The sequence below is a fragment of the Trachypithecus francoisi genome, unplaced genomic scaffold (genome assembly GCF_009764315.1).
Source record: "Trachypithecus francoisi isolate TF-2019V2 unplaced genomic scaffold, Tfra_2.0 Lachesis_group1, whole genome shotgun sequence".
NCBI lineage: Eukaryota > Metazoa > Chordata > Mammalia > Primates > Cercopithecidae > Trachypithecus > Trachypithecus francoisi.
The window spans coordinates 32,161,537-32,185,141 of record NW_022681454.1 but is presented as its reverse complement, the minus strand read 5'-3'; the positions used below and the strand labels follow the sequence as shown (position 1 = coordinate 32,185,141).

General features: G+C 34.9%; 1 protein-coding gene across 1 annotated transcript; it reads left to right on the top strand.

Moving 5' to 3' along the window:
* Positions 1-20,761: 20,761 nt before the first annotated feature.
* On the top strand, positions 20,762-21,698 carry LOC117085254 (ubiquitin-conjugating enzyme E2 D2-like). Its single transcript, XM_033213940.1, has 2 exons — positions 20,762-21,116; positions 21,467-21,698. Exons 1-2 carry the CDS (start codon positions 20,841-20,843, stop codon positions 21,638-21,640), a joined length of 450 nt encoding a protein of 149 aa, XP_033069831.1. The 5' UTR covers positions 20,762-20,840; the 3' UTR covers positions 21,641-21,698.
* The last annotated feature ends 1,907 nt before the right edge of the window (positions 21,699-23,605 follow it).

Below are 23,605 nucleotides of genomic sequence, written 5' to 3'. Positions count from 1 at the left end.
ATTTTGAAAATGATGCATTTATACTCAAGGTAAATCAAGCTAACTCTATAATAATTACCTGTTTTGATGTTAGAAATTGAGTGTATTATGAACACTTTCAATGACAGGTGAATACAACAGTACCCGGAGGTCATTTTAATGGAGCTAAAATTACATGAAACTGTATTATTCTTTACCATGCTGTGTTTCCCATTAGTTGGTGATCAAAAGAAAAATTCCAGAAAAGATCAGTAGGATGCAAGATTGATTACAGACTGATTCAGTAGTGTAATCACTAGCTAGTGCGATCTCAGCATGAATGGAGTCCCCGGAGAGTCAGTTGCTATGTGATAGCACTAGAGAGGGGAGAAATCAAATGACTTCTAGAATGTAGATTGGTTTAGGTTGCATTACACAGGAAAGGATTATATCTCATACTGTCATCCATCCTGGCATCTGAGAACAGTGAATCTAAAACATCTAATTTCCACAGAAGGTATACATCAACTTTGCTGCATAGTCTGATTCAGCAACTCCTGAGAAGAAAGGAAAACTGTTCTGCTGCTATGTGAAAACAGCTGCAATTAATTACAGCATGCTTTTGGTACTTCTTGCCAAGGGCATAAAACTAATTTTTCATTGTTATTTAATTTATATCTATTATGTTTATCATTGTCTCCTAACATCATAAATCTAAAACATAGAATTTCCTGTCTACAGCAGTCATTGCAATAACTATTGAAGGGCATTGGGAATAATAGAAGAAATAATAACAGAGGATACTTAAGACTTAGGATCTAGTTCTAGTTCTGTCAAAATCTGGCTGTGTGAAAATAAATGATTTAACTTACCTGTACCTCAATAAACTCATCTAAAAATGGAATAATCATAATTGAAATTTCTAAAAAAAGAGCTCTGGATTTTGCAGTTTTTGAATTTTACTTCAAATTTTATCTAGAGCTATGATTCTTTAAACTACTACAAACACGTGTTTCTAATGGAATGCAGGTATTTTTGAACTCTGCTGAGACAAAGCAACTGTACTGAATAATTTATGTTTGTATCTTAAATCTCTTTGTCCATTGATTGAAATAGCTTGAATAGTTTAGTATAAGGAACAAAGGAATAAAATACTTTCTAAAATAATCATATCATTGATACAACAAAGCAAAGCATATCATTGGAATATCAAATCAAAGCATTTCATTGAAACATCAAATAAGATCTGTGTTGCTCAATATTAGGCAATAATAAAGTAACATATATATCTAGCCCTTTCATTTGATGAGATCCAGAGGAAAATACTGTTCATAAAAAATCCTAGTGTTTCTTAATTATCTTGGGCATTACCTCAGATTCAGAAGAGAACCCAGAAGGTGGCTAGTAAGAACATATCGATGGTGCATTGCAAGGTCTTTCTTGGATACACAGAAAACAAATTGAACCTGGCAAATTGTCTAGCAGGAGAGATGGCTTCAGCCTAACTAAAAATGACTGTTTATAGTAACTAGCAAATGGCAATCAGTGTTATACTAGACGCCGCATTGAACTGCTGCCTCTAAGGAGTAATTTAGAATAGTTTGCATATTTTTATATCTAGGCTCCAAACTCATTGTAGTTCTGCTATATATCTCCAATGGCTTATATTACAAATCTGAGTGTTTTATATTTTCCCAGCTCCTTTGTTTCATTAATTTTAACTAACATACTCTGTGTCACTTGAAATTATTATTTTAATTAAAATTTTTATCACAACCAAATCTATAATCTTTAAGAGGATAAAAAGGGAGAAGTATGAGCAATTCAGTATCCATTAATTTTACAAATTAGGTACAATGGATAAATTCCTTGAGAAACATAGGGTTATAAAACCAATTTCAGTACATTTAGATAAATCTAATGGTAACATATTTATTACAAATATTGAAATCATTCTTAAAATATCCAACAAGGGAATTTCCAGAATCCATGGCTTCAACTGGTGAATTTTCCTAAAGATTTAAAGAAGAAATGAAACCACTTCTTCAGAATGACTTTCCGAACATAGAGTTGGGACTTTATTTTTTTAACAAATTAAGATGGTCAGCATTATTTTGAGGCTAAATATGAACAAAAATGTTACAAAAACAAAAAAAATCAGAAAAACTTTTATCAAGAACATAGCTATAAAAGTTCTCAACAAAATACTAGCAAATCAAATTTAACAATAGAAAAGAGAAAAAGCATATCACAACCGATTGATTTTTATGCTGATAATTCAAGAATGTTTCATTACTGAAGATCAATTAATATAACTAATCCTATTGAGTGGCCAAGAAAACAAATAACATGAGATATTTAAATAGATGCAAAAAAGCATTTGACAAAATTCAACATCTATTCATGAAAAAAATTCTTGGAAAATTAGTTGAGGGAACATTCCTTACCTGATAAAGTATATCTACAAAATCCTACATCTAACATAATTTTAATGATGAAACTGAATAATTCCTCATAAAGTCAATAACAAAGAACATACACTTTCAACACTTGTATTCATTATATTACTGGATGTCCTATTTAGTGCAATGAAGCAAGAGAAGGAAAGAAAGAAATATACAGAGTGGAAAGAAAAAAAAAAAACTTTTTACGGGTGACAACTATCTACATTACATTTCTTTTTAATTATGTGTAAAGTTTCAAAACTAGTAACTCAGCGCATCCAGGTCTTGAGAGCCAGGGTTAATATGACAAAAATCAATTTGATTTATATTCTATCAATAAACGATTAGCAATAAAAAAGTTTTTCTTATAGAATCAATAAAAAATAAAATGTTTGAAATAAATCTAACATTTGTGAAATATTGGTAGCTAAAAACTACCACACTGAAAAAAATAATTCAATAACACAAATAAATAGAGAAGTATACCATGCTTATGAATTAGAAAACTCAAAATTATTAGAAATCAACTCTTATCAAATTAATTTAAAACACATAGAGTTGTAAAACACTTTTTCACCACGACTGACTGTTAGTGCATAAAAATTCAAAATAGTTCTAAAGAAAAAACAAAATATAATTCACATTTTTGGGGTAATAAATATTTTATTATACACTTACAGATTCTGACTTTAAATTTTTAAAATGTCATGAAATATACTTTTTTCTGTTTTAATCATAACCAGAAGGTTCAGAAGAGTACTAGCTTATTTCTAGACTGTCTCTGTTTCTGATGATGTAAAAGTCTAAATTAAGATTCAACTCAAATCTCTCCTTCATCTTAAAGCCTTCCAATAGTTGCTTCTTTCTGCTCAAAACACTAACACAGTCCTGTTCTATTTCCTTTATCAGTATTTTGTTTTATTCTAGGGTCATATTTTGATAGGAATGTAGTCAAAAAATGTAAAAACTCATTTTATTTTTTTCATTGAATGAATGAGAACTTGGCAAAGATGGAATAGAGAGTTATAGCACTAACTTTTCATATCTATATTCCCTATCTTTTTGACTAGAAATGGAATTCTTGGGCAATGAAAATTGTGTGGTCATTCATTTTAAGCACCATGTCTTGGAATTAGGACAAACTCAATATATATAATAGTATCTATTTTCTGTACCAGTTAGGTATTATTGTTTCTGATAATGTTGATAGATACATTATTTCAAGATTTTTTATTTGTTTTAACAACACATAAGAATGGTACATATTTAAGGAGTACAATATGTTATCACAGTATATGTATACATGAACCATATTCATCCAATTAGATTATGATAGTTACAACATTATATATAATGAGATCTTACATAGCAGAAATGATGCTAAGAAAATGCATTAATAAATTCGTCAAACCTAACAAGGGTAAGGATTGTGCTTATACACATTTTATAGAATACTTGATGGAGTGCCTTACCAAATAGTTGCTTATTTTTCTCATGTTCTGTAACAGATATTTGGAACCAAGCATTTTAGTACTGATGGGACAAAAATATGAAGATAGGAAGGAACCAAGCTCTTCTGAATTTTCACTTGGACATTTGTAACATCTTAAAAATAAATTATATCCTTATGGTCTTAAGATGGCTACTCTATCATCATCCACCAAATTTATTTACTAGCCTGAATGAAATGGCATAGCATAGAAAAACAATGTTACCTATAATGAGGAGAACAAAACTTTACTTCTGTTTATAACTTATTCAAGGGATTATCCCTGGTTGAAAAGGGAAACGATGAAGCTGATCATTGGGTCCATTCTATCTTATGCTGCATTAAGGGTTCTGATCATAATGAAGAAGAGAAGTATAATTTTTGGAGAAACAAATAGCAGAATTTTCCACAAATGTAAAATCAGCATCAAGAATTTAAAGGCATGACTTTGTGGTGTTGATTAACGATTACTTAATGACCAGCCAAAATGAGAGGTGCCAATTTTATATATTTTGCTCTTTTAATAAACTGAAGTAGCATGAGTAACTTGCATATAGGCATTTAACTAGTAATTGGAAGAATTTAGATTTGAATCCAGTCTTCTGAATCTCAATTCTCAGCTATTATGCTCAAACTTCCATTATATTTTATTTTGTTTGGTTTTATTTTAGGATTCTATTTTATTTTGTCACCTTATAATAAAAAATGGAAAAAAAAATAGAGTTGAATTGTGAAGAAACTCTCTGGCTTTCGTTAACAGAATTTTTTTTTTTCAGAACAGCACAAACTTGACACTAATTTGATACAAATGTGGAACCTCAAAGGATGCCCGTGTAGAATAGCTTCCCAAAGGCAACATTAAATCTTCCTCCATTAGATTCAACTTTAGTGTTCTGCAAAAAATTTGTCCCTAAAGTTGATTCCAACAAACAAGACTGATTTAGTTAGCAAGGACAATGTAACACCGATGCTACCACCATCCTTCAAAACTATGCACAATTGCACATTATCGTTTTCCTGTACCTAGCTTTCAACATAAGTCTTAAGATCCTGTATGTCAGCATAATGTGAGTACTGCATCACTAGTCTAGCTACAAATTTTCTTCGCAGGAAAATAAATGGTGTTTATCTTTACTGTTATTTCTGACCTTTATGGCTTGACCTCTGTATTGTATTTTATTATAAAGAAGATTCAGACCTTGAAAGGGGTTAGGTGTGTATTTGATAACAGCAAACTATGCTTGTGTTTCCTTTTTCTCCCTAAACCACGATTTCAAGTCAACATATTATTTTATTTTATGAGTACACAGTAAGCCAGCTATGATTTCTTGTAGTTTGCATAAATTTAATTGGTAGTAATTAGTTAAATTTCCTCAGTTCTTCATAGTACTATAGGTAGAATTTTATTCTGTATTATAACCTTGTTTGTTTATTGGTAAATTTAATATCTCACGCTTGTTTAAATTCTCCTTAGAGAGTGTAGTTCTGTGATTTTATTCTACTCAGAGAATTTAATTCTGTGATTTTGTCAATCGTCTAATAAATCATTTCTACATTTATTCTCTTTCACTGATTTAATTCAGATATTTTAAATTGTACATCTCTTTGCCTCTTGAATGTATGCAATGATTTAATAGAAATAATGTAAATAAAGAGCTATGAAACCTGGGTTAATATTTCTGTGCCATTTAATAGTCAAGTGTCCTTAGGACAAATAACTTAAGATTTTAGTATGATAATTCTTCCTTTGAAATATAGTTAGAATAATGTTAGTCCTATCTACTATATATGAATGCTTCAAATAAAATGTACGTAAAACCATATAGTGTTAAAAGCCTTGCTATATATACAATATTTTAGTAGTTATACTTTTCATCTAGTACTATCTAACATTTATCCAATAAGCCCTATGATCCAAGGCCATTCCTGAAGATCATACTCCATTCCGACAAAGAAAATTTTAGGACATTTTCATGTAATATTTGCAGATATAATTGATGATGATTTTTTTTTTTTACTACTATTTCAATTTAGGCAGCTTAGAGCCCTTAGAAAATTAATTTGCCGTTTATTGTCCTTCTTGAACATTTGTCAAATAAAATATACTGCAATCTTATTAAATACAGTTACTGAGATTAAAGAATAATTCTTCTCCTTGAGGAGCTTCTTGGAGGAGATGGAATAATCACAGCAGTGAGACAATTGCCATAATGAAACGAAAGAGAAAACACAATAGTAATAAAGGTGGGAGATGATTGATGGTTAAATTAGTGCCAAGATAGTGGGAAAATAAAAACTAAAGAAGCAACTATAATCAGAGTTTACTAAATGGTAATTTTCTTTTATTGTGGCAATAGAGCTTATTTTGGATATTTTCTTAAGAAAATGGCAGTATTTTTTCACTTGATGGATTATTGGAAGTGATTACATTAATCACTCCTCAGAACTGTTTGGTACACTGTGTCCATGCCCAAAGTTGAAGTATACAAAATAAATTGGTATGATAAATTTGGAACAGTGACAAAGAAGAATCATAAACATTATAAATTTAAAGATAAGCTCTAAGACAAAGCATCAAAAGGTTAAGTATAGCCATATTGAAATATTTTTGAATATGTAGCTGGAATAAATCCCTTTAATTGTAGAAAACATCAAAGCAACTTAAAGCATGATATATATTGGAATGGTTATTCTATGCATTGCTTTTCAAAGTATTTGGCTCCTTTTGTCTTACAGCTTAATTAAATCATCTCTTCCTTTTAAAAATTGTTGACATCTCTGTTTTCCTTCATACAAGAATTTGAGAACAATTGTTCTTCTCACGTCTACTTTGAAAAATGGGCCAAAGAGCTCATAAGATAAAAGTTAAATAAGCCCCTGGCAGGCCTGGAAAAATAGTTGGTAGTTTTAAAGCTGTGATGTTAGCACACATCTTTTGAGGATAAAACAGTGCTTCATAAATTATTCTTACAACTCCACAGAAAAAATAAGCAAACTGAATCATATAGAATTCTGTAACACATGCAGACTTTCACACTTTTAATGGAATTTAAATTTTATTAGTCATTTGGTGATATAACCTTCTTAAAATAGAGGAAGTATTATGCACCTATACTCTTTAACGGACTTAGGAATTTTTTCCCTCTAGCATGAACTCCAAGCGCTAAGTAAGGAATATACAATGCAGAGATTTGTAACCTTCCTAATTTTTGATAGATTTATTTGTGTTATCATTCTATATTGCTTATATTTCTGAAACACCAGCTGATGTATCACATTCAAGTTAGTGTACTCTTTTTGAAATGCCCTCACCTAATTGATCTCCCAGTTAAATTCCTGTTTATCATCTGAAACACTTACAAGAATATTGTCTTCTGTCTTCATCCTTTCCTGATATTCTTCAGATGTAATTAACCAATCCTCCTCCTGGGTTACTCTTAAACTTTGTTCAGGCTTAAAAGCATGAATTACTAAATATGTTTAGAGATTCTCAACACTCCAGTAATTGCCCCCCTATCATCCATGTCAGTGTTAATTCATCTTGTTACCAATCCTGAATGCAGTAGATAAAATTCTAATGATGCCTCCATTCATCCTCCAGTGGCTTCACCTCTTGACTAACCTTCATCAGTTTCCCTATAACCACAACCCTGGAGTAAATTTGTGATGAGATTTATCTCTACAATTTCCCAGGGAGCTGAGAATTTATCCAATTTTATCTGGATATTATTTCTTTCATTGATTCTCTTTCTCTTTTCAAACACATATCCACTTATCCTTTTCCCTTATTGTTTTAATTTTATTTATCTCTCAAACTCCCATCTTACATTTTACTAATCATACATTGGAAGTACCAGAAAGATCAGACTAGGTTAGCTGTTTCAATTTCTTCATAGTTCATCTTTGGATCATGTAGCTCACCCTAGGATATCAGTAGGAGAAGACACAGAGTGGCTTTCAGTCGTAATTAAATGTTTTAGTCAAAGTGTAGCACTTTATTTTCTTTATATTTCATTAGTTACATTAAGTCACTTGATCTCACCAATCTGTAAGGGGCTGGGGAGGGTAGACATTTATGTGCCTGGAAGAAGAGAACTGTATATCGGAGAGCAGCAGTAGCATCTAACACATACTTTCTTATTTTGTTTATAGGCTTTTATATCTGCCTTACTATTAAGTTTCCGATTATCATGTTACTACATAATTATTATTCAGTCCTCATTTCCTTTACTAGCTCTTCAGGATTTGACATAATTTAATTATCTTTTTATTCAGTGTTTTTTTCCTTTGCAGAATTCCATTTTTCTGGCCAGCTCTTTTCTCTATGCTCCTTTTCAACTTCTTCACTCATACTTTCTCTTGTATTCAATCTTTTAATATGCATGATTCTCAAGGTACTGTTCTTATGCCTCTTTTTTTCCTATGAAATGTCAATTACTTACATGGTTTTACTATTCATGTATACATTGGCGACTCTTATTTGTACATGTTTTTCTATCCTTTTGGCTTTTCATCTCACACTTCTTGGAATATGAGTCATACTAAGAACTCATATTCACTATACCACAAATCCAAACTTAATGCATACCCAGACTCAGTCTTTCTTCGGTGTTTTCTTTTTTAAAATTATTATTTTACTGATGATGGACAGATGAATCTATTAATAGATCATAATGTGATTCCGCTTTCACAGTTTCCTCTCTAGTAACCAAATAAAACATTCATTGAAGAGGCAGTTATTTATCTCCTACTGTGAGACACAAAGTTAAGCTACATATAAGTACTTAAATGTGTAATTGTATTAGTCTGTTTTGGATGGCTACAAAGGAATACTTGGGGCTGGGTAATTTATTTAAAAAGAGGTTTATTAGGCTCATGGTTCTGCAGGCTGTACAAGATGCCTGATGCCAGCATCTGTTTCTGGTGAGGGCTTCAGGGAGCTTCCAAATCATAGCAGAAGGGAAAGGGGAGCCATCATCATATGGTGAGAGAAAGGAAATGAGAGAAAGAGAAAGAGGTGTCAGATTGTTTTTAACAATCAGTACGTACAGGAACTAAGGGTGAGAACTCACTCATTACCATGATAAAGGCATGAAGCCATTCATGAAGGGTCATCCGCATGATTCCATTAGGCCCACCTTCAACATTCAGGATCAAATTTCAACATGAGATTTGGAGAGGACAAACATTAATGTAACAAATTTTGTTCCTGAGTTGTCCATAATCAGCTTTAAAAGTACATGGGTTAGGGAGGGCGCAGTGGCTCATTTCTGTAATCCCAGCACTTTGGGAGACTGAGGAGGGCAGATCACTTGAGGAGTTCAAGACCAGCTTGGCCAAAATGGTGAAACCCCATATCTACTAAAAATAAAAAAATTAGTTGGGCATTCTGGTAGGTGACTGTAATCCCAGCTAACTGGGAGTCTGAGGCAGGAGAACTGCTTGAACCACATAGGTGAATGTTACAGTGAGCCGAGATCGCAACACTGCACTCCAGCTTGAGGAATAGAGCAAGACTCTGGAAAAAAAAAAATAGATACGTTAAAAAATTATAACATTGAAAAATGCAACATATTGTGAGATGTTCTACAAGTAAAGTACAGTTTCTGATGAGAAATCAGGGGTGAGAAAGTTTATTGATTCTAAGTCCTAAATCATTTTAGAAAATAGTGTAATTTTGCATTAGTTTGCTAGAGCTGCTAAACAAGATACCACGGATTAGTTGGCTTAAATAATAGCTATTTACTTTCTCACAGTTCTGGAGGCTAGAAGTCCAAGATCAAGGTACCATCAGGTTTGCTTTTCTTTTTTTTTTTTTTTTTTTATTATACTTTAAGTTCTAGGGTACATGTGTATAACGTGCAGGTTTATTACATATGTATACTTGTGCCATGTTGGTGTGCTGCACCCATCAACTCGTCAGCACCCATCAATTCATCATTTATATCAGGTATAATTCCCAATGCAATCCCTCCCCCATTTCCCCTCCCCATGATAGGCCCCGGTGTGTGACGTTCCCTTTCCCGAGTCCAGGTGATCTCATTGTTCAGTTCCCACCTATGAGTGAGAACATGCAGTGTTTGGTTCTCTGTTCTTGTGATAGTTTGCTAAGAATGATGGTTTCCAGCTGCATCCATGTCCCTACAAAGGACACAAACTCATCCTTTTTTATGGCTGCATAATATTCCATGGTGTATATGTGCCACATTTTCTTAATCCAGTCTGTCACAGATGGACATTTGGGTTGATTCCAAGTCTTTGCTATTGTGAATAGTGCCGCAATAAGCATACGTGTGCATGTGTCTTTATAGTAGCATGATTTATAATCCTTTGGGTATATACCCAGTAGTGGGATGGCTGGATCATATGGTACATCTAGTTCTAGATCCTTGAGGAATTGCCATACTGTTTTCCATAATGGTTGAACTAGTTTACAATCCCACCAACAGTGTAAAAGTGTTCCTATTTCTCCACATCCTCTCCAACACCTGTTGTTTCCTAACTTTTTAATGATTGCCATTCTAACTGGTGTGAGATGGTATCTCATTGCGGTTTTGATTTGCATTTCTCTGATGGCGAATGATGATGAGCATTTTTTCATGTGTCTGTTGGTTGTATGAATGTCTTCTTTTGAGAAATGTCTGTCCATATCCTTTGCCCACTTTTTGATGTGGTTGTTTGTTTTTTTCTACAAGAACCACATGATTATCTCAGTAGATGCAGAAAAGGCTTTTGACAAAATTCAACAGCCCTTCATGCTAAAAATGCTCAACAAATTCGGTATTGATGGAACGTACTTCAAAATAATAAGAGCTATTTATGACAAACCCACAGCTAATATCATACTGAATGGGCAAAAACTGGAAAAATTCCCTTTGAAAACTGGCACAAGACAGGGATGCCCTCTCTCACCACTCCTATTCAACATAGTATTAGAAGTTCTGGCTAGGGCAATCAGGCAAGAGAAAGAAATCAAGGGTATTCAGTTAGGAAAAGAAGAAGTCAAATTGTCCCTGTTTGCAGATGACATGATTGTATATTTAGAAAACCCCATTGTCTCAGCCCAAAATCTCCTTAAGCTGATAAGCAACTTCAGCAAAGTCTCAGGATACAAAATTAATGTGCAAAAATCACAAGCATTCTTATACACCAGTAACAGACAAACAGAGAGCCAAATCAGGAATGAACTTCCATTCACAATTGCTTCAAAGAGAATCAAATACCTAGGAATCCAACTTACAAGGGATGTCAAGGACCTCTTCAAGGAGAACTACAAACCACTGCTCAGTGAAATCAAGGAGGACACAAACAAATGCAAGAACATACCATGCTCATGGATAGGAAGAATCAATATCGTGAAAATGGCCATACTGCCCAAGGTTATTTATAGATTCAATGCCATCCACATCAAGCTACCAATGAGTTTCTTCACAGAATTGGAAAAAACGGCTTTAAAGTTCATATGGAACCAAAAAGGAGCCCGCACTGCCAAGACAATCCTAAGTCAAAAGAACAAAGCTGGAGGCGTCACACTACCTGACTTCAAACTATACTACAAGGCTACAGTAACCAAAACAGCATGGTACTGGTACCAAAACAGAGATATAGACCAATGGAACAGAACAGAGTCCTCAGAAATAATACCACACATCTACAGCCATCTGATATTTGACAAACCTGAGAGAAACAAGAAATGGGGAAAGGATTTCCTATTTAATAAATGGTGTTGGGAAAATTGGCTAGCCATAAGTAGAAAGCTGAAACTGGATCCTTTCCTTACTCCTTATACGAAAATTAATTCAAGATGGATTAGAGACTTAAATGTTAGACCTAATACCACAAAAACCCTAGAAGAAAATCTAGGTAGTACCATTCAGGACGTAGGCATGGGCAAGGACTTCATGTCTAAAACACCAAAAGCAATGGCAGCAAAAGCCAAAATTGACAAATGGGATCTAATTAAACTAAAGAGCTTCTGCACAGCAAAAGAAACTACCGTCAGAGTGAACAGGCAACCTACAGAATGGGAGAAAATGTTTGCAATCTACTCATCCGACAAAGGGCTAATATCCAGAATCTACAGGTTTGCTTTTCTTTGTGAGTTTTCTTTCTTAGCCTTTCACATGGCCACCTTCTTGGTGAGTATGCACATAGTCTTCCCTCTGCATGTATGTCTTTGGAGTCTGTGTGTCCACATGTCTTCCTCTTACAAGGACACCAGTCCTATGAACCTCATTTTAACTTAACAGCTCTTGAATGGCTCTATCTCCAAACACTGTCGCATTCTGAAGGACTGTGGTCCAGGGCTTCAACATATGAATTCTAAGGGCATGTGTGGGCACATTTTAACCCAACACTTTATTTTGGCTATTGTAGATCTTAAACATTTTAAGTCATCTTTATATCTTCTTGCTTCACCTTCCAAAGTGGATTTCCCAGAGTAGTCATAATAAGTAATTATTGATTGAAATAATGCTTATATATCAGGAATTAAATAAGAAATCATCTTATGTGACTGTCTACATTGACAATATTAATTTTGTAGAGCCTTTGTTTTTTTCAAGTATCTTGAAAGAGAACTTTGCCTTACTATAAACATTTCCAATTGTTGTCAATCCCTTCAATATGAATACATGTGTAGCAAAAATGATCAAATCTGAATGTATTGTCTTAGATTTCAGGCAGATCCTGAATGAATATCTGAGTAATCTTTGGAGAGCATTGTAATCCACAAGATGCTTTTTGAGACTGAAATCCTGGAATAGTGGAGATCTTTTTTTAAAACCATGTAGTTTTAAATTTTAAAACATATAGAGGCTTATATGTTTTAAAATTGAAATTTTTTTTATTTCTGATATATTTTGTTGGTATATTAAATAATATATACATTTTTGACATTTTATTATTTCAGAGCAGAGAATGATCATTAGTATTTAACTTAGTGGTTATGGATAAATATTTTAGTTTTTAAGCCAATGTGTTTTAAAGATATTTTCCTTTAGTAAACTAAAATATAAATATTGCTTATGGATAAATTTAATAATATATGATATTAAGTTATAAAGCCACATTAAAAATTTCTTCATCATTAAGTTAAATAAGCAAGAAATATGTATCAAATAGCTCCAAGTGCACTTAACTGGAGTTGATATTTATTAATAGCAAACAGGTAATGTATGTGAAATATTACTTCATGAGTTTTACAAATGTTACATATTTAAAGCCCCAGCAACAACATGAAATATATCGTATTAGTGTTACTATTATTGTTATACAACATATTTTTATAATGTGGAAACTGAGGTCTTTATAGGCAAACTGTTTTGCCTAAAGATAGTTTATAAGCTCGAAAACTAAGACTTAGTTCTAAAGTTTATTCTTTTTTTTTTTTTTTTTTTTTTTTTTTTTTAGACGGAGTCTCGCTCTGTCGCCCAGGCTGGAGTGCAGTGGCCGGATCTCAGCTCACTGCAAGCTCCGCTTCCCGGGTTCCCGCCATTCTCCTGCCTCAGCCTCCCAAGTAGCTGGGACTACAGGCGCCCCGGCTAGTTTTTTGTAGTTTTTTAGTAGAGACGGGGTTTCACCGTATTAGCCAGGATGGTCTCGATCTCCTGACCTCGTGATCCTCCCATCTCGGCCTCCCAAAGTGCTGGGATTACAGGCTTGAGCCACCACGCCCGGCCTAAACTTTATTCTTATGCACTAAACACTCTTCTACTGCAAATACAAATCTTTTATCACCAAACTTACTGTCTGATTCACAAAACAGGGTGTGGGAAACAGTTTAACTGAAGAAAATTTTTAGAATTTCATCATGTGGTATTGTATCGGGCATGTTACACCTTGAACCAGGCACCTATAAACCCCAGGCCAGTCTTTTCTCACAAAATTTAATTAAATGGATGGGTTCTAACAAGGCATTCTGATTAGAATTCATAATAACGCAGCGCATGTGTGGTCCAAAGATTTTCCTGTTTAGCTCATCCTCTTCCTCAAAGCAGAAAGCACAATGATAGCCTGGCCCATACACGGAAAGACTCTCTCTTCTGCATGTACATACTCTTCCTGTGCAGTTGACCCCGAGGTCTTGATCTGGGAGGGTGGAGAAGGGATCTTTATGTCTTTGAAAACAGTACTTTTCTTGATTTGGCATCTTCTGCCAATGTGATACATCCATGCCCTTATCTTCCAACTTTCTCCCAAAATTATTTTTAAAAACCTTACACACACACACACACACACACACACATGCAGAGGATATTTATTTAAAAAGTATTTTCAACTGCAAAATTCACCTTTTCATTCATTAACTACTTAAGCTCTGATCTCTTGCTTTGTTATCTACTGCTGTCATCCAGTGTCTACAAGTAGTATGCAGGTATTGTGTAAGCATTGTGCAGGTCCACCACCTCAACTCTGCTGTTTGCTGCCACTCCCACAATGGCTACAGTGATAAGCTGCAGCTTTGGTACCATCTCTCATTGATGCTAATGATGTCCCACCGTGCAGAAACTGCTTCTTCTGAATTGTCAACACTGCAGATGTTACCCGGGTGTGGATTTGGGTAAGGCTTTTTCTATGTTTCCTAATGAAGCAAGAGGGAGCCACCTGTACTCTCTGTAGTGATTCACCCTGTTTGTTACACGTTCTGCTAGACAGTGCTGTTTTGCACTTCCCATGTATCACAGAGATTTTTGGAATGCCACAATTTACTTTTTGCAGACATATCCCCCTTTGAAGAAGTACAAATCCATGATGTCTAGGTTGGAGATCAGCCTTATTCAAAATTATCTTTCCTCCCTCAACCTGCCTGAGGTATTGTTTTTAAAGCAGGCATAGCTTCCTTCTAATCTTCTTTTATTTTGGAGAGCTCCTTGCTAGGGAATTTCTCATATATCATGCAAATTACATCCTCAGAGATTTATTCCATCAATCCTGCACACATGGCCTGAGATGACTGAATTCTAGGTAAAAACAGCTTTGAGAAAAAATTACAATCATTACAATTAACCTCTTGCACTATGTGATGAGCCATACTTGTTAATAAAACATTCATGATGAAGCTACTTAACATTGCACTTCCCCTTTCTGGGCATACCTAAACCCCATAAAGATGTTCCCCATTGGTTTATATTGTATGCTGACTTTCCTTTCTTTACCAATTGTTTCGTGTATCCAGATTTTACATCAGAGACAATATTTTAGAGTTCTAATGGGGTAAATGTATATCATGTTCTTTTTATTTGTTTCTTATAGCAGCCACCACTATGGAGATGACACAAAAAATGCCATGTAAATGCTTAATTGTTTACATACCACAGGCTATTTCATAGTTGGCTTATCAACATTTTCTAAAGTTTTTCTAAATGATAGCAAAATATGATATCAAATTATTTAACTAAGTCAAAAAATTTACAATGTTGTTTTATATTTCACAGCACATTTTCTTAAAAATAATACATTGCACGCTATTTTACCAAAAATCAAAATTTTAAGAAATGCAAGAAAAGAGTACGAAAAGAATTTCTTCCCAGGCTACTGTAATTGTTAAGTAGTGGGTGATTTATACGTAAACCACAATTCAAACAAAATTTAGCTTGACATTTCATAAAACCTCTAAAAATTAAAATTGTGTACGGGGTAAAGTGGCTGATGTTTTTGGGGGGAGAACTTTAGATCTGTCACTTTCTATCCTTCCCCTCCTAATTCACATCTTCCTTCCTTCTTGCTTGCTATGCCTCCATTCATCACAGACACCACAGCTCTAACAGCAGCACTATTCTTCACTCTTAAATCATGGGCTCTCTCTGGCAGTGTCATGGCCAGTGTTTGAAACAGGAAAAAGAAAACCCAGAACAGTAGTTGCAATAGCACAAGCATCATAAATGTTCCCCAGGACTCCCATCATACAATCCATTTGTGCCAAGTTTAGGTCCAGATCTCCTCGCACTATTGACTAGCAAATCATACAGAAGCTGTAATGGTAGAGTAGATGACAGTCACCTGGCACATCTTGCTGTTCAAGAGGGACAGGAATTTAGGGTCCATGGCTTCTTAAAAGTAAATAAATTAGTGAAATCTTCTTTGAAATAGACCTTCCAAACAAGTTCCCTTCGGAAAAAAATGGTTAGAAAAAGATTTTAATTATGTCAAAATTTAAGAGTTTGAATATGACGCAAATGATTTTGGCACACACACAAAATAGTCATTCCTGGTCACCATTCCTAGGTATCTGGAAGAACTAAGCAAAAGCAGATGAATGGTGGAGATCAGTCTCTCCCTAATAATCTAAGCATTTATTTTCTCACAATTTCTTTTGCTTGTTTATCAAATACTGATTTGATGACGACCCTAAATAAAAATGTATTTAATCAGTATTTGATGAATAAATAGAAAATGTCACAATATACTTTTCATAATAAATGCAAAAAACAGCTTTATAATAAATAGAAGTTTACCACATCCAAAGTGTTTGGTAACAATCAAATGCATTTTCACTTATTGCAATATAGTGAAATAAAAACAGTGACCAAAACTTTATAATGTCTACATATACAGTTGACATTGTAAAATCATTTAAAAATTGTCAGTACCGGCCGGACGCGGTGGCTCAAGCCTGTAATCCCAGCACTTTGGGAGGCCGAGACGGGCGGATCACGAGGTCAGGAGATCGAGACCATCCTGGCTAACACGGTGAAACCCCGTCTCTACTAAAAATACAAAAACTAGCCGGGCGAGGTGGCGGGCGCCTGTAGTCCCAGCTACTCGGGAGGCTGAGGCAGGAGAATGGGGTAAACCTGGGAGACGGAGCTTGCAGTGAGCTGAGATCCGGCCACTGTACTCCAGTCCGACAGAGCGAGACTCCGCCTCAAAAAAAAAAAAAAAAAAAATTGTCAGTACCCTCCTTTCATTGGTAAAGTTGTAGTTTTTTATTTTGTTTTCACTTATTGCAGCAAAGAAGTCAACACACCATTGAATACTGGTGTTTCCATCAATAGCAGGGTGATAGAAAGGACTGATAGGATTTGGCCTTTGTAAGTGATTGGGGGAACACTCAAAGAAGCAGAGCTTTGCTCTACATTGTGTGCTGTCAGAATATGAAGATAATTCTATGATTGGGCATCTTCAAAACTTTATGTAAAAGGTGAGAGGAATAAAGTCTAAAGCTGTACTTGGTGAGCAACAGTCATTCATGTTAGCTTGAATAGCAGAAGGATGTATGGTCATTTTTGTGGTGTAGTCAGTGTTCTTTTGTTTTGCTTTCTAAGTTCAGAAATGATTAATTAATGGACATGGTTTCATCTTGATTCGTTATGATCAAGAGAGATTTTGTCTGATAGTATTTTGTGAAACTCTTTATGTTCAACGAGACAATGCTGTTGCCCAGCTGTAAGTGACTAGCCAGCTCTCAGCAACAACTATCTGACAGAACTATGCCGACACTCAGACTGTCACACACACCTTTTCTCCTTTTCAAACTGCATCAATGTCCTGGCAATTTATAAACCTATTCATAGAAGTCAAAACTAAGTAAAACCAACACGATGGTGAATGATAAAAGCAGAAAAAAAAAACGAGTATTTACTATTGACTCCACGTACATAAAGCTGGTAAGCAGATAAATCAAACATGTGGTATTGAGAGTTAGGATAATCATTATTTTTGAGGAAATCTGTGGTCTGGGAAGTGACACAGAGTGAGTTCTTCTTATGCTAATATTTCTTGACCCAGGTATTGGATACACAGGTATATGTTTGTTCATTTTGTAACAATTCTTTGAACTACATATTTAGCATTTGCTCACCTTTCTGTATGTATGCTATTCTTCACAGAAACTTCATAAATTAAAATAAAAATTAAAAAATAAACTCATTGTTCAATTCCCACCTATGAGTGAGAACATGCGGTGTTTGATTTTCTGTTCTTGTGATAGTTTGCTGAGAATGATGGTTTCCAGCTGCATCCATGTCCCTACAAAGGACATAAACTCATCCTTTTTTATGGCTGCATAGCATTCCATGGTGTATATGTGCCACATTTTCTTAATCCAGTCTGTCGCTGGTGGACATTTGGGTTGATTCCAAGTCTATGCTATTGTGAATAGTGCCGCAATAAACATACATGTGCATGTGTCTTTATAGCAGCATGATTTATAATCCTTTGGGTATATACCCAAGTAATGGGATGGCTGGGTCAAATGGTATTTCCAGTTCTAGATCCTTGAGGAATTGCCACACTGTTTTCCACAATGGTTGAACTAGTTTACAATCCCACCAACAGTGTAAAAGTGTTCCTATTTCTCCACATCCTCTCCAGCACCTGACCACTTGGACACAGGAAAGGGAACATCACACACCGGGGCCTATTGTGGGGAGAGAGTAGTGGGAGGGATAGCATTAGGAGATATACCTAATGTAAATGATGAGTTCATGGGTGCAGCACATCAACATAGCACATGTATACATATGTAACAAACCTGCACATTGTGCACATGTACCCCAGAACTTAAAGTTTAATAAAAAAATAAAAAATAACAAATAAACTCAAGGGAATGTAATAACTCATAGGTGAAAGCTGAGTATTTATAACAACTTATACCTGGAGGATTTTTGTATGAAATTTACTTAAACTTCCACATTAAGTTGAGGTACGGTGAGTGGGAGATACAACCCCGAACCCACTATCAGGCACAGTTTGGAGTCCCATTTCCATGTTCCTGGAGCTGGGAACTGACAGGGATAAACCTGTGCTGTCCCCTCTGATAGCCTCTAGCCACATATGTCTATTGAGCACTTGAAAATTGCCTAGTCTTAATTGAGATGTGTAGTAAGTGGATAATACCCACTGGGTTTGAAACTCAGCAAAATAATGTAAAATATGGTTAATAATTTTATAGTGATTATGTGTTAAAATGATAATATTTTAGAAATATTATGTTAAAATGAATTAGCAAAATCTTCACCTGTTTCCATGCTTAATGTAAATACTACACATTTTAAAATTATATTGTAGTTTATATTTGTGGCTCAGATTATATTTCTTTTGAGCACCCTCAACGTAAGAATGAGATAGCACTTCCCTTGGTGTTAAATTAGATACTGCTGATCAATAACTTAGGATGAAGGGAAGAGGGTGATGGTGCCATTCAAATAATTAAGGCACATAATTGATACTCCAGCATCTGCTGTACTTACATTGTCTCTGAAATGAAAGCACAGAAAGAATATATTAGGCAGAAGAAAAATGATATTATATGATACAGTATTAGAAAGCTCCAAGAATATACCAGGGTAGGGCAGATGAATGAACTGATCATAGCCATAAGCAGTGTTCTAAGAGAATGTTTAGGAAGCCTCCAAACACTATATGTCAAGGAAAGATTTCCTTATTGCATTTTCCTCTGACTCCTCATATTACGCAATCTCAGATCTTTCTAGAGGGAGCCAGTGGCAATGAGTCTCCCCTAAAACAGCAAGAAGAATCTTTTCTTTGGAGTTAGAGCAGCTCTACCAGTAGTGTTTCCTCTTTCTTTATATTTCCTTTTTAAGGAGGATAGGAAGACAAAGAATGTTTAATGTTAGTGATTAATCTGTATCATCTAATAATCTGTGTGGTTGGCAGGGCGGATGTATAGGAGAGACAAGCATTCTGCATCTCCACTTTGTTACAAACTCATCCACAGAATAATAGTGTTTCTCTCTCCTCTTTTGATGAAGCTGACCTATCAAGTAGCACCACCTAGGGAAGTGCTGGTATATACTTGTATATAGTAGAAATAAGGTAAATATATATTTTAAAGTGTGTGATTTTTTTGCTAAATAATAAGAAAATTTAGTACAATAAATATTTTTCTGATTCAGAACTTCACCACTCATTTCTTTAATTTACCACTAAGAAACTTTGTAATTGTAGGAAATTCATTTGACTCTCTTGGTCCTAGTTTTCTTATCTGCTGAATGACAAGGATAAGTGAAGGATATCACATTGTTTGTGTAGCTCTTAGGGTTTATGAATCACTGATTTTTATCATTCAATTACTGTTGCCCTGTAAATTATAAAAAAAATTACATGATGACGTGCATTTCTGAGGAATTAATAAAATTGCCATTTACTGTCTACATTATAATATCCTAAAATTTCTTCTGAATCTTCATTTGTCAAATAAATGTAATGCGTATGTATTGTTTCTATGTTTGTGTCAGTCTAGGACATATCTAGAAGTCTCAAGATAAGTGATCCTCCAATTACATATTTTTCTGTATAAAATGAAATGTGTTTTATAAAATAATCTGTACCTACAAGCTGAATTTTGTAACTGTAAAAGGAATTTTTATTTTGTGCATACATTATACTAACAAATTAAATTTTTAAAATTCTAAATCAATTCAGTAACTTTAGGCATTTGTTAGAAATAGTTTTTAAAATATGCACAATATAAAAATTTGAATGAAACAATTCATTTATATTTAAATGTCACATCTTTATATTTAACAACTTGTTAACAAGCCTATTCAATGAATAAGATACAAAATACATTTTAAGAGAGCTAAAAATATTCAACATTTTACCGAATGCAGGTACATAGATTGGAATACATCTCAAATTAATTTTCCTTATAATCTCACTAAAATAAAATTGTATTATCTTAATTGTCCTTTGACCACATTATTCTCACATACACAGATGTCTTCACTTTCTTATTTATAATGCTTCTATAATATTATAGAAACAAACTGTCATACACTGATATGTGTGTGTGTGTGTGTAAAAATAACTATTGGACCGCTGCGGCAGGTGCAGGAGCTGAGTGGGCCCCGGCCCTCAGCCCGTCCCGCCAGATTTGCTCTCCTCAACTCTCCGTCTTCTCCGGCTTCAGGCTCCCTAGCCCTTTATCTGTCCCTTCTTCGCCCCGGTACCTGCCCTGAGGGCTGCCGCCGCCACCCGCCTCCACCATGGCTCTGAAGAGAATCCATAAGGAATTGAATGATCTGGCCCGGGACCTTCCAGCACAGTGTTCAGCAGGTCCTGTTGGAGAAGATATGTTCCACTGGCAAGTTACAATAATGGGGCCAAATGACAGTCCCTATCAGGGTGGAGTATTTTTCTTGACAATTCATTTTCCAACAGATTACCCCTTCAAACCGCCTAAGGTTGCATTTACAAGAATTTATCATTCAAATATTAACAGTAATGGCAGCATTTGTGTTGATATTCTATGGTCGCAGTGGGTCACAGTGGTCTCCAGCACTAGTTCTGTTTTTTGTTTGTTTTGTTTTGTTTTTATTATTATTATTATTATTATTTGAGACAGAGTCTCGCTTTGTCGCCCAGGCTGCAGGTTGGAGTGCAGTGATACGATCTCGGCTCACTGCAAGCTCTGCCTCCCGGGTTCACGCCATTCTCCTGCCTCAGCCACCCGAGTAGCTGGGACTACAGGCGCCTGCCACCTCGCCAGGCTAATTTTTTTGTAGTTTCAGTAGAGACGGGGTTTCACCGTGATAACCAGGATGGTCACGATCTCCTGACCTTGTGATCTGCCCGCCTCGGCCTCCCAAAGTGCTGGGATTACAAGCGTGAGCCACCGCGCCCGGCCTCCAGCACTATTTCAAAAGCACTCTTGTCCATCTGTTCTCTGTTGTGTGATCCCAATCCAGATGATCATTTAGTGCCTGAGATTGCTCAGATCTACAAAACAGATAAAGAAAAGTACAACAGAATAGCTCGGGAATGGACTCAGAAGTATGCGATGTAATTAAAGAAATTATTGGATAACCTCTACAAATAAAGATAGGGGAACTCTGAAAGAGAAAGTAACCTCTGCAAATAAAGATTGGGGATCTCTGAAACAGAAAGTCCTTTTGATTTCCGTTTGACTGCTTTCTATAAGCCCACGCCTCATCTTCCCCTGTGCACATGTTTACCTGATACAACAGTGCTGCGTGTTGTACGTACTTGGAACAACAAATTAGAAATACTGTACTTCTGTACCAACATTGCCTCCTAGCAGAGAAGTGTGTGTGTGACCAGCCAGTTCTGCAGGCATTACCTAGATGTGAGACTAAAAGCTTTTCTTATTGACTTAAATTTGGATAACAGCAGAGTGTGAGGGGGTTGGTGGGTGTGGTGTGTGCTTGGATGGGAAAGAAAAGGCTCCACTCACCTGTAGGGGATTATTTTTAAGTGGAACCCATTTAAACTCAAAAGAGTTATGAAAAGCAAGGTGAAGAACATGAAGCTGTGTCTGTATTCATTTTATTCGGAAGGAGCTATGTCTTAGGTGAAAGTTATGACCAACCAGATTAAACTCTATCCACATCCTGCATTTTAAGGTCTAAGTTTAACTGGTCAACATTTAAATGGATTGGAGCTATTAGTACATCAAGTGTGATGGGCTTTGTTCCCAACCCTTTTACATTTCCCTACCCCTTCAACCTTTGGCCTTTGAGCCCTTCTTTCTCTCTTCCATATTCTTTGGTTTGTATGTGGTTTCTCAGTTAATACATAGCTAATAGCTCTTATTTTTCTTATATTTTTAACCGCTTAGGTCTATTTGGATGTAATGGTGAAAATTCATTTGATGGAAATACTTATGTATATTTAAAGACCCAATTGCTCCTCTGGAGCTTGTACATTCAAGAATGATTCATCTGTGTAATAAACTGATTACTACAGTCATTACATATAAAAATAAATAAATAAATATTGAAGTTTTGTTTCAAAGGGTAAAGGTATATTTACATATATTGTTATACATTATATATTCTATCTATATGTAGATAGATATAAAATTTATCTGTTATGTAGAACGAACAGTTCCTTTGACCTGTTTGATACCTGCCTCTCCAGACATATTGTTAAGCATATCTGGTTGATATCATAACTACTCACTCATTTATATTTAAGTAAATCTGTCATTTGTTTTCTGAGGTTGTGTTTTATGAGATTTTAGACTATAAAAGCACAACAACAAGCAGTAAGGTGAACCACAAATGAGATTATATCCGTGGGTAAGGTCTTATGAGTCAATTGGGGAAGTTGCTTTCTTGCTCTTCATAACCACTTTAAAGCATTTTAAAGCTCTGTTGTCACTTGAAAGTCAAAGGTTTTACTTAGTAAAACAAAGCTTTTTAAAGAAAAAATTAAATCTAGCCAAATACCTTCTGGCCTTCTTTGTTTCACAGAAATAAGTCTTAGCATTTATCTTAAAGTTATATCCTGAATATCAGGTATCAGCAATGATGCAAACAGATCCATATGGATTACATTTTTTTAAAGAGGAATGAAATTTCCATCTGAGATATCATGCATTTTACATTTCTTTATTTTTGTTCATAACGATCCCGATGAGTATTTATCAGAGCATTTGTCAAGGATGTACTGTTAACTAATAATATGTTACTGTATTATACAAATGCCGTATAAACTGTCTGTGCCTCAGTGTCCTCAACTATAACACGGGGAGACCAGTTCTTACCTCACTGACGTTTTACAAGGATTACATGACCAAACCATGTAACTAACTTAGAATAGAGAGCTCTTTAATAACAATGAAAATAATGGAATCTGAAAATATTCGTGATCAGGTGGCAGTTCTTGACTACCAGAAGACAGTGTTTACAATTATCATAATGTGTGAATAGGTGGGAGTGGCAGCTAAGCAAGTTGACCAGAGAGATCCTTGGAGATACTTAAATAAAAATAACATCCTTAAGCCCAA

Coding starts and splice junctions, on each gene's coding strand:
- LOC117085254 (XM_033213940.1), top strand. CDS start 20,841: ATGGCTCTGAAGAGAATCCATAAGGAATTGAATGATCTGGCCCGGGAC. Junction 21,117..21,466: donor ATATTCTATGGTCGCAGTGG/GTCACAGTGGTC, acceptor TACAAGCGTGAG/CCACCGCGCCCGGCCTCCAG.